This window comes from Camponotus vicinus, unplaced genomic scaffold (assembly GCF_025532165.1).
Source record: "Camponotus vicinus isolate PSW18456_S1 unplaced genomic scaffold, iyCamVici1.0 SCAF_1, whole genome shotgun sequence".
In the NCBI taxonomy this organism is placed as follows: Eukaryota; Metazoa; Arthropoda; class Insecta; order Hymenoptera; family Formicidae; genus Camponotus; species Camponotus vicinus.
The window spans coordinates 37,126,015-37,138,072 of record NW_028141945.1 but is presented as its reverse complement, the minus strand read 5'-3'; the positions used below and the strand labels follow the sequence as shown (position 1 = coordinate 37,138,072).

The 12,058-nt window shown below is 45.3% G+C and overlaps 2 protein-coding genes across 5 annotated transcripts in view; one reads left to right on the top strand and one right to left on the bottom strand.

The window, feature by feature from the left end:
• The window catches only part of Awh (LIM/homeobox protein arrowhead), a 24,379-nt gene extending 21,481 nt beyond the window's left edge, over nucleotides 1-2,898 (top strand). The window contains exons 4-7 of one of the 4 annotated variants that reach the window (XM_083088223.1): nucleotides 440-657; nucleotides 972-1,217; nucleotides 1,358-1,540; nucleotides 1,677-2,898. In XM_083088223.1, the coding sequence (XP_082944349.1) occupies nucleotides 440-657; nucleotides 972-1,217; nucleotides 1,358-1,540; nucleotides 1,677-1,744 (715 nt within the window). In that variant the 3' untranslated portion in view covers nucleotides 1,745-2,898. Of the gene's footprint in view, nucleotides 1-439; nucleotides 658-968; nucleotides 1,218-1,353; nucleotides 1,541-1,676 lie in introns of all 4 variants that reach the window. The other 3 variants (XM_083088231.1, XM_083088214.1, XM_083088239.1) reach the window with 3 other exon arrangements.
• LOC145965010 (LIM/homeobox protein Awh) lies at nucleotides 2,633-12,058 on the bottom strand. The gene is made up of 5 exons (XM_083088252.1): nucleotides 11,854-12,058; nucleotides 10,329-10,748; nucleotides 7,102-7,415; nucleotides 3,379-3,833; nucleotides 2,633-3,301 (listed from the first exon to the last, which is right to left on the bottom strand). Exons 2-5 carry the CDS (start codon nucleotides 10,332-10,334, stop codon nucleotides 3,096-3,098), a joined length of 981 nt encoding a protein of 326 aa, XP_082944378.1. The 5' UTR covers nucleotides 10,335-10,748; nucleotides 11,854-12,058; the 3' UTR covers nucleotides 2,633-3,095.

Below are 12,058 nucleotides of genomic sequence, written 5' to 3'. Positions count from 1 at the left end.
GTATGTATATCCCGAGAAAGGATGCGCCTTCCCTCGCACATCTTTTCCGAAGCTCGTAAAAGGGCGGGAAGGGGGGGGGGGAGGGGGAGGACGGATGAGAGCCGAAGAAATAAACGGCCGCGAAACACGCGCCACGGTGGAGACCGCTTGCTTCTCGACACGAATATCTCTCTTTTCTAGTTTCTTTTCTTCCTCTCTCTCTCTCTCTGGTTATCTTTGCTTCGACCTTCGTATCTTCTTTTCTCCGCGAGTTATATTCCAGCGGTTATCATTACGCTTCGCAGTCGTTGATCGAGTCGACTATATTGGTTGTCTAACGTAGGTTGAAATAAATATCGAAACGTCACGATACGCACTCACGCTTGCAGATGAGATACCTCCGCAGTTTATGCGTTTTCCACTTGATACAGAGTGAGAGTCGCGCTTCTCGTGTTTGTAGAGCTTTCGGCGCAAAGTGCGCGAAATGCAGACGCAGCGTGGGCGCCGGGGATTGGGTGAGAAGGGCCAGGGAAAGGGTTTATCATCTGGCCTGCTTCGCGTGCGACGCTTGCTCGCGTCAGCTGTCGACCGGCGAGCAGTTTGCCCTCGTGGACGCTCGATTGTTATGCAAGGCGCACTATCTCGACGTCGTCGAAGGCAACAATACGTCCTCCGATGGTGAGAATGTCGCGCGAACCTCGCTATACTAATTTTCTCCCTTTGACTGATTTCGTATAAATTCAATTTTTTCAAGTCACATGTAATAATCTGAAATTTAAAAAACAGGAAATATTTTTTACATCCCTCCTGCAAGAGCAAAAATAATTTATTTGTCAAATGTACTGCTTAAATATTTATTCAAATAACCGTGATTAATATTGCAATTTATATTATTGAATGGATACAAATATCCTTCAACGAGGTTGACGATAGAGGTAGATCGTGTAACGGTAAGAAGAGAGAAGAGAGGCTAATTGGTACTTTCGCAGAAGGCGGTGACTCCGAGAGTGGTCACAAGGGCGGTAACAAGGCGAAGAGAGTCAGAACGACCTTTACCGAGGAGCAGCTCTCCGTTCTACAAGCGAATTTTCAATTGGACAGCAATCCCGACGGCCAGGATCTCGAAAGGATAGCGCACGTAACCGGGCTCAGCAAGAGGGTGACGCAAGTGTGGTTCCAGAACTCGAGAGCGAGACAGAAGAAGCACCTTCACACGGGCAAGATGAAAGGACAGCACGGTAAGCTGCATTTTGCGTGGTAAACACATTTCTCCTCATCTCGTCCTATCCTCTCTTCCTCTTTCCCACCTCGAAAAAATTATCACAGCAATGCCTGCATTTAACGATAATATTAATTATAATAAGAGCGTCGAAGACAGGAATTTTTACAGTGCATCAGTCGCCACCAAACTCGACAGCGTCGCCCAACGATTTCAGCCGTCACATCAACTTACATCTAACGTACTCGTTTCAACATCAGCAGCATCATCAGCAGCAGCAGCAGCCGCAGCTTAGCCCGGCCACGTGTAAGAGTCCCACGGGCTCCATTTATCACAATCACGGTAAGAGATCTCTCTTTCGCAACGTTACAAAGTGTCGAGAAGCTCCGCGTGATGAGGACTGTCGCCACGATTGACGAACAATCGATTAGAGATTCTCGTGATGTAATTCACGATTTCGTTGATTCTCTGTCCTCAGGATCGGAACAGTCGATGGACGAACTCTCGCAAGATTCGATGCTGCTGTCGATGCCGAACGAAGTTTAATGACACATCGACGTATTGTAAATAAACACGTATCGATTTAAAAGTGTCGGAGGTAAGAGATACACACCTCGCGGAGAAGCATCTCGAGCTCAAGCCCCGGTATCGTTTCACTTATCCTCAAGGTGGAAGTTTTTATCGTCGCGATCTTGAGTTATACTCGCAACGCATATATCTCTCTCGGTGTTAAATCTATCGAAGCGAATATTATTCCGTGTTTACGCGCGAAAAAAATCGGCGAATATAAATAGAGGTGCGTGCGTCTGATATGCGTGCACATGTATGTGTATGTGCGTGAGTGTGTGCGACTTGGTCCTGTATTTTATGAATCGATCTCTCTGTCTACCTCTTGGTTGTGTTTGATAATTTTGTACTTGATCTTCCCCTCTCCCTCTCTCCCTCCGTCCTCTCTCTACCATTTTCCTCTCGCGTTGGTGCCTGATGATGCAACCAGGAAGGCGACCGCTTCCATGGACGATAAGACGAGCGTAGGCGTAAAAGAGAGACGGATACGCGTCACCGGAGACGCGATTCGCGTATCCCGTAGCAATGCTTGAAATGAAAGTATCTTTCGTAGTATCTCGATAGTCGCCTAAAAGGAACATTTAATATGAATGTACTGTGATGTAAATATTGTAAACTAAACTAAATACATAAATATATACGATTGCACACGTTGAACAAAAAGAAGAGAAGCTCTTTGTCTCCCCGATCATCTCCCTCTGAATATTTCCCGATATTTGCACAATATATTTTCTCTAATTGATCTTTAATCATCTAATTAAATTTCAACGAGTACAATTAACTGTGAGAGATCTCTACAAAATTAAAGAGGATAATAATCGCAGCAACGGGTAACAATAAAAAGCGTCTTTATTAATAACAGTATGATTTATAATATTGCAGCGACGAAAGTGCGATATCAAATTTTCAGCCACATTTCTCTTAATATTTTTCATATTCGTATTCTACAGGAAATATATGTACAAAAACTACAAGTCCTTTTTATATACAACTTTATAAGGGTTTAAGAGTATTCACGTCAAAAATTCAAAACGACGCAATAGCGTCGGATTGTTTTTCTCTAACTTTAAGAAATTCAATCCACTATCGCAAATATAATATAAATTGTTACAACAAATTTGTGGAATAAATAAGCCTAGTCTAAACTTTAAATACGAAATTGTACCATTGTTTTTATATACGTTATATATATTATATAATATTATCGATAAACGCGTTTACTTTACATTTCCTCGGTATGTACAAGACACGATCGACGATACAAGATTGTTTTCAAGTATCTTTTCGCACTTGATTGTTGCGCAAAGAAAGCAAATTTTTGCACGTCAAGTTATCCCGCTGGATGACAGAATTGGGCCTGCAAGTGGTTCGGCGTCGTCGGGGTGAGCGGCGTCAAGGGGGTGAGTGGCGTTAATGGACTACCAGGACTCTCGCTGCCATTGCTCGCCTGATAACCGCCGAGATAGGCGCCCACAACGTTCACCCCACTGGGGTACAGATCGACGGGATGGTGTTGCATCGGTGGCGAATGATGCACTGCAAACACGCGCGAAAATATAGACGTTAAATTCTTGAAGGAGACGCATCTTTCCCCGCATAAATAGGAAACTTACTCTGAGTCTTAATCTTGCCGCTGTGCTTCTTCTGCCTCGCACGGGAGTTTTGAAACCAGACCTGCGTGACCCTCTTGCTGAGACCGGTCACCTGGGCTATTCTCTCGAGATCCTGGCCGTCGGGGTTGCTGTCCAGCTGGAAGTTGGCCTGGAGGACCGCCAGCTGCTCCTCGGTGAAGGTCGTCCTCACGCGCTTGGTCTTGCTGCCTTTACCGCCGTGCTCGGAGTCGCAGTCCTCCGACGAGGACGTGTTGTTACCCTCGACCACGTCGAGATAGTGCGCCTTGCAGAGCAGCCGGGCGTCCAGGAGCGCGAACTGCTCGCCGGTGGACAATTGACGGGAGCAAGCGTCGCAGGCGAAACAGGCCAGATGATAGACTCTGTCCTTGGCCCTCCTCACCCAATCTCCGGCGCCCATGCTGCGCCCGCACTTGGCGCATTTCGCGCCAAAAGTCCTGCGAACAGGAACACGAAGAGCGACGTGACGAATCCATCCACGAAGTTAAGCCTCCGAGAAGCTTAGGAAAATTAATTGACACGCGTAATCATCGACAAAGAGTGTTCCAGGCCGACACCGGTGTACACCATTTATCACTCGCTTATCTTCATTCATCATACATCGATTCACGCGGGCCTCTCCTTTTCGGCCACGAATAGACGCTAATAGACACAGTCTCCGCGTATCGGATTTAATCGCGGGGAACACGGGCGAAAAACTATTTTTATCTCGCTGACGGCAGGTTCATCCGGGACCTCACCGAGCGCGAGGACTCGGCGGCAGGATCCTGTCCTCATTAACATACTACTCGAGAGCCAGCCGATATCTTCCCGACAAGGCGCGGAGGCTCCTCCACGTTTCAGGGATCGGTATCACGATTCGAGAAGTAGATTACGTCGAGATTATTTCGATGTCTCAGTCATGCGGCTTCCGTTCCCTAGACAAATGACTCGGTCTCTTTGAATTTATGCCGACGAAAAACAAGCGGAGGATCCGATATTAGGAATGTCGATGAGGACGAGAAAAATAATCATCGATAAATTAGCGCGAAAGAGAAACGGACGTGGAATTTGGCGAGGATCGTGAAGCAGGAGAGAGAGAGAGAGAGAGAGAAATAAGGAGGAAAAAAGATTAATAAATAAGAAATGCAGGAATAAAGGGAAAAAAATGAGAAAGAGAAGAGGAAAAAGGAGGGAAAAAAAGAAGAGCACAGACGAGGAGAGTAGAAGAATGCATCAACGACCGATCGACCACGGCGTTATTGTATGGAAAAATATGGTAAGCTCGTGGAGGGATTAGTCTTCGCGTCTGCATCGTCATCGTCGCATGACGCGATGTTTTTTCGGGATATTACTGGTTATGGTGATCGCAAAGGGCACGCCTAGAAGCTAGTATTCGTACCCGATCTCTCCAACGACTCTCTACGATCTCCGCCTGTCCGATCGATAACTCTTTAAAGCGTCGAAATAGAGACAAGGATCTCGTCGTTCCGTAGCTAATATATTACCTTGGTATTTAATCTTCACTCGGAAAAATTCTCATCTCGCGAGAGGAATTTTCGAAGGAACCTTCCCGAGGAGGAACCAAGATTTCGCGCGGTGGAAATGAGATTTTTCTCACCGTCGCCGACGAGTCGCTTCAGGTAAATAGTAGCGCCGTCCTTTTCCTATCCCATCGTTCGGCGAGCCAGGAGAACGAGGGTTTAACACACATCGGAGGCTAGAAGGACGACGGGGGAATCTCTCGCATATCCGGCGGCGACGAGAACTGGTATTGGGTATCAATAAATCTTCAGGGCCGTACGCGCGCGTCGGCTACCAAACGGCCCCGCCCTAATTTATTCATTTGTTCTTCCACATAGGCGGGCCCTATAAGTCAACGGGGGATTAAGTCAGGCGCTCGCTCAGGAACCTCGCGCGATACGACGCTGCGAGGAGCTCGAATCCCGCGGACCAGGATCGGCGGGGTATGATATCAGCAGGCCAGGTTAATTGCGTCTCGGTAGCGCGAATTCCTTACATTTCCCTCGTCGTTTTTTTTGCACGAGTTATATAACGTTATTTTTCCAATAGAATCACGATTGTCCAGCTTCCCAGTTGAACACCATCAGAGGACCGCGATTCTTTAATTATGTATTTTTTCGCTTCGAGGTATGCGGCCTTAAGTGGAAGGCAGAAGTGGAGAAGATAACGCGGCGACAGGTGGTCCCCTGAATCGGGAGAAGTGGAATCTCGTGGCGGAAACCGCTAATAGAGCGATTTTTGCCGGGACCACGAATCACCTGGACGTCCGGGCTCTTCTTTTTTCGGTCGAAACGCACGAAAGCGACGAAAGCGGGGAAAGGATCGGAGGCCCCGGCGTCGAAGAAGCGTTAAAGGTGCCTCGCCGAGAGGTCGGGTGAATATTTATTAATTTCAAAGACCACGCTCTCCTCTCTCTCTCTCTCTCTCTCCCTTCCTCTCTCCTCTTCTCCTCTCTCGCTCCCTCGCTCGTCTGAAAGGAAGCACCGCGACTCGCGCTCGGATGAGGGAGGGAAGGAGGAACGCGGTTCGAGGATCGCAGCTGGCTTCGGTGCCTTACGAGGCGAATTCCTCAGTCCTCCGGAACACTGACACTAGGCAGTCCCATCTCGAGTGACTCGGCACCCACATACACATACGCGTATATTTGGTATACGAAGCGCGAAGTAACCCGCTTTCGGGACATTGATAAATTAACGATAGCCTGTGTGATATTCCTTCACCGCCGATGAAATATTAACTATCGCGCGGGGTCTCCAGGGATGTTGATTTTTTTCTTCAGTCTCTTCAGGATTGACTTTTGCCTGCAAACGGAGCTGGAAAAATGCTCTCTCGAGTATCGTAGACGTAATGAAGATACATATGTAAGGGATAATTCGATTGATTACGCGCGAAGGACGAAATAGCGCGAAGCCAAAGCGAGATCTCGCGAATATATAAGAACTAATAATATTTATTTTTTTTCCCTCGCGCGCGAGACAGTGAGACGTCGAGACGTCAACGTGACTCGCAGCTCGTGCTGTGCGTGAGCATGCGTGATACACGAATGCGCGGTGACGTGAATAGCCGGCTATACGTGAGGTCCGTGCCGGAGAAAGAGGAGGAGGCGGAGGAGAAAGAAGACGAGGATGCAGACTACATTGGAAGACATTAATCACCCAATGGCGACTCTCTCTCGCGTCTCGGATATCCAATATAACGCGCGCTTATGTGGATATCTATCTGTAGAAATATCTATCTTTAACTCACGCGCGACTCTCAAGCCACGTGACTGTGCGGCCGGGATGATTCGCGATCGACGAGCCAACCTGTGCCCGAAGAACAAAAGATGTCTAATGGTCTCAGCTTACACGTCGCACGTGAATATCGTCTGTTCAAGTCCGACGCGTGACAATTCTTTCCATGGATCGCGGTAGCCGAGAAACGTCGTCTTAACGTCCAACTTTGGGCCGACTTGATCTCGAATCGCATCAGCGGGGCGCCGAAGCCGGATATTATTGGGCTCATCGATAACGCTCGACCCGTAATCCCCGGCCAGGGGACAAGTAGCTCGATCGAACAGTCATCCCGTCACGGATGAAGACCGAGGATAGTTCGATAGGTTCCCGTAGGACGCGTTAAATTCCATCGCTTTCGCGGCAAACGCGATTAACGACCCCCTCGGACTCCGCGCGACGTCGAAATGTAAATTCTGTTTGCACTTACAAGGCGTAATCGTGCCTGCAGTAGAGCCGCATGCCGCGCAGGAAGCACGAGTGCTGATCGTGCAGGGGCCTGGCACAGGCGTAACACTTTAGGCATCTGGAGTGCCACGTACGGCCTCCCACGCACAGGACGGTGCGTTCGCGGACGCTCTCTCCGCAGCCGCCGCAATCCATCTCGATAGTGTCGTATCCGTTATCACTGCCGCCCTTTTTCGCGACGCTGATGTTGTTGTTACTGGTGCTATTATTATTATTGTTGTTGTTGTTCGGGCATAGAACGTCACCCGCGCACTCGGACTCCGTCTCCATCTCGGTCTGCAAGAGCAACAATATATTGTATTAATATAATTCCATATATAATTATATTAATACATTAATTATTATTATATAATTATTTTAATACACATTAATTATTATTATTATATAATTATTTTAATACACATTAATTATTATTATTATATAATTATATTAATACATTAATTATTATTATTATTAATTATTATTATTATATAATTATATTAATACATTAATTATTATTATTATATAATTTTATTAATACATTAATATTATTATTATTATTATTATTAATACACGAAATATATATAATGAAACTTTGAAGAAACTGCTAATGAGCTATTTTATCTCCTCTAACGAAGCGCCGCGAAAAGGTGTTTGTAAACTTACTGTCACTTCTAAGTGATAATTAATGAGATGACGCTAGAGTTTGAGATTCGTAAAAGATGCGAAGCGAAAAAGGCGAGTTGATGTTCTCGAGAAACTCATCGTCTGACTCGGTTAGGAAGACTCCGAATTCTCGAATATTAATGCTCGGTAAAGTGAAATAATAGGCGATCTGCCGCGTCGGAGTCGAATGATGAACGATCCGTCGTGGCCTCGACGACGCATATCGCTCGCATAATTGCGTATACGCAGTCCCACGTCGATCGTGACACGTTTATCCTCGCGTTTGCGCGCGATATGATTATCGAAATCATCGATATGGATGATTTTGAAACTGGATCGCGCCGAGTCATTATTTTGCAGAGCTAAAATATATATTATTAAATATTATATTATAGCCGGTTGTGTATTAAAATATCGCATCCCGCTGCGATTAATAACAATCTCTATGTTCTAGAGCGGCATCGATGATACTCTTTTTCCGGCATTCGATGGCAGGCCGACAACGCGACGGCGTCTATTGTACCCTGAGATAAAACGCAAAGATACCGCCTATCAGATCCGCGCGCGGATTTTTTTCGCCGTGTCCTGTCGCATCAGGCCGTTTATGCAGATCGTTTATGTATAATACTCGATAATATTAATTGGCATGCGAGGATCATTGTGCGTTCGCCCCAGGGGATACTCGACGGGTTAATTACCTCTGGCGACCTACGCGTTCTCATTCCCTTACGCGAATCCCGCGTCGATGCGCAAGAGATGCTTCGATGACATTTCCAAACTCTATCGGAGGTGGACAAATGCCTCTCTCGACGTGCGCGAGAAAAAACGCGAGAATTATCGGAGCTGTCATCGGCCAGCTGACTCCAAGAAAACCGACGAGGACGGCCAATTTCGAGGATTCTTCCGCTTCTTCGTCTTCTGTTGCCACTTAAAGGCTTCGTGTTCTACGCTTCGTTCTACACGCGGTGTACCAGTGTAATCATTTCATGTGCACAACCGGACAGCTATTGATTTATGACCCGCCGAAGGCGAAGCTGAACTTCCCACTCGTGATTTATGTCTCGTGACTTTTCTCTGTCTTCTCGCGTGTGGAAACCACCATCGCGCCGAGAGTCGCGATACCTCGATTTATTAATACCGTCGCGCTAGGTGATGAGTTTTAAGTGTCGTGCGAAGGATCTCGAGAGAGCTCCCGAGCTCTCGAAAGGACATGCGAGAGAGGTGATCGAGGGGGAAAAAAATCATTGAAACGAGTTACACGAATAACGGCAGGCGATACGTTGCACAGAAACGTTCAAACGAACGTTGATCAAGATAGATCTACGCGAATTTCAAGCATACGAATTAACGCATGAATGATTGCGCGCGCGCATGAATGTGTACGAATTAATATGAAAATAAAGAATGGCTTAAGAATGGAGTATTACACACGAACATGTACATTTTTCCGAGATGTTAATGAACGAGTAACAGCGCCGCTTATTACACAAGAATCTTACATCTACTATGAAAGTCCTTTTGCTGGAACGGACTTCACGGTGGGACATTATTGTGCCTGCTCAAATTTATGATCGTTCGACCAAAACCAAACCAAACCGAACCAAACCTGCATGCCAGGCGGTAATTTACGGCAACCTCGAATTTAGCCTGACCTGTTGAAAACGATTTTGGTGATTTTGGTCGGTTATTCGTCAATAATAAGAAAACAACTGCCTTTGATTCACTTAAAGACACGCTGGGTCCATTTTATTAACGTAAATAAAAGAAATAGCTTTACTTTTTGAATTACAAATGTATAATCGAGCAAAATTAATTAATTTCCGTGCATTTATTATTCGTAAATATTGCGTTTACACGTGTCAAGATGAATAATTCGTGCCACGTGTATACACGTTCCCTCTCTCTCTCTTTCTTAAGAGAAGTTAAGAAAAGATTAAGATCTGACAAAATTCCCCCGCACGTGCAACTTCAAACTGACGAGTTCCATTTTCGTGAGCGTTGCTCGTTTTGGAATCAGCTTTCTGCAATCAGCGAGCGGTAAGAAAGAATAATAGACTCCATTTTTTATTCGTCAACGAGCCGGGGCCGAGGATGTAGATGAGCTGACAAAGTGAGAAATGTGGAGGAGATGAAGTCGGGGGCCCAGACCCGTCGCGGAGCGAAGACTACCGGACTACCGGGTACATTAGTAATCCATTGGATTTCCTTCCTGATCTCACAGTTTCGATATTTATATTTTAGAACATCTCTATCTTAATCCGAGAATTGGTCAAGCAGCCATAAGTATTCCTCTTAGATTCAAGCTTGTATAAAATAAATCACACTACTTTTTCATTTTTTCTTAATATATATTATTAATATATATTATAATATTTTTTATAATATTTGTATTTAATATTTTTTCAAAATATTTATGTTTTGAAAATGTTCAGAAATTGCGTAAAAAAGCGAGGGAAATTTGTAATATTCGACATATTTCAAGTCTGCATATATGAACATTTATTTATTTACATCGAACAATTTAAAAAAGAGAAGAAAACGTACCTTCATATTTACACTGCTGCGATTAATCCAGGTTACATGCTTCTTCTCTTCTTCATTTCGAGACTAATCAAGTGGTCGATTTGTCCGCGTTACATTATCCTTGCGCAATCCTCGAGTCCCTTCTCACGTCTGTCCTCGTATATACTAACGGGTGTCGCAAACGTTCTCCACTAACTTATCCCACAGATTCGCCGCGATTCAGTCCGATGATCTAATCTCATTCGTTTACGCAGATGCGCGGGTGTCGGGAAGCACGGCTCGCAAAGAATCGAACGACATCCTGCTCGGATCGATGCTAAGAGAAGACTGGTATACTCGCTCCTGCCCCTACCACGTCGCTCGATGGGCGCGATGGGACTCGCATACTTGCCTGTGCGTGGGGATGGTCCAACACTCGCACATTAACGATAGCTCGGTCGCCTAACGTGCATATTAATGACAAGTAAATTATATCTATTTTTTCTACAGAATAGGCTTAGATAAAAAATATTAAAATTTTTACATCGCATAATTAACATCACAAATTGTGACATCGTACCATCCAGCAATGCATCGTATATTATCATAAAAAAAATTAATATATAAATAACAATAATTGCTATAAATGATAGATATTTGATTCCAGCCTCAGGATGCGATATCTCGATATCCAGAGAAAGAGAGAGAATATCAAAGCTATCATAGCAATGCGACAACACACGAACGCAACTCGCAAACTTGCACATGTGTCCGTTCGAGGGGGTTGCGAGATAGGTAGGTGATAATAGGTGCCACGGAGAGGCTCGGGGAACGCGGTCTCGAGCCGGGGTGAACATCGTGGAATAAGCTCCGCCCATGATGCCCGCCCATGCCCGAGCCTCGCGGATAGAGCAGACGGTGACGCACGTGTGTACGTGTGTATGTGTGTGTGTGTTGGTGCATAGGGTACGATCTCCGGTGGAGAGGACGGTGGGTCGCGCGAGCGGGGTACCTTTTATTGTCGGCGGCCAAACTGCCGAATAGAATTTCAACGGTGATTCGCAAACTCCTACCAAGCTCGAGAGTCTTCGCGCAAACTTCGTTTGCAAGTCCGGGCACATCCGGATATCGGCGTCCCCTGATTCAGAAAAAAGCGCGTCCTTGCATTTATCAAACCGTACACATCCCCCGCACGAGACACCGCGTACTCTTTATTTATCAAGATTACTAGGCAATCCTTATACTTGTATTATATGATATATTCCTTTTTATGGCAGTAATTTTTTAAATAAAAAATAATATAAAAATAGTTTTTTAAATAAATTCTCCGGTATCTCTTTCTCTTTTTACTTTAAATAGAGGAGGCGTTTAATGTAATTTCATGCTAATTATATAGAATAAAATAAATTCTTTCTGAGTTTTCGGAGAAGTTCGAAGAACACCTGTTTGTATTTTCACCGCGCCAAAGAACCCGAGTCGTAAATCATCCCCGAATGGACTGGCGGCTTTTATCACTGCTCTCCTGTATCCCGCCTGTACACTATTTCTACTTCTTTCTCATATATACCTTATACTTAAACCACGAAGCACACAGGCGTATGTCCACGCCCAATATGAATATGAATTTCTCGCATCACGGAAACTGTCAAACTGGTCTTCGGTTCTGTCGCCGTATGTTTTATTATCCACTAACTCGTAAAATTCATAAAAAACATGCTCTGCTTCTCAAACTCCCTGCTCCCTGTAGAAAAATAGATCGATAAACTATCATG

What these genes read in the sequence shown, in the direction of transcription:
- LOC145965010 (XM_083088252.1), bottom strand. An exon ending in TGCAGGCACGATTACGCCTT is followed by an intron (nt 3,834 to 7,101) that starts GTAAGTGCAAAC and finishes TCCTGTTCGCAG; the next exon opens with GACTTTTGGCGCGAAATGCG. An exon ending in CGGCAAGATTAAGACTCAGA is followed by an intron (nt 3,302 to 3,378) that starts GTAAGTTTCCTA and finishes GCGTGTTTGCAG; the next exon opens with TGCATCATTCGCCACCGATG.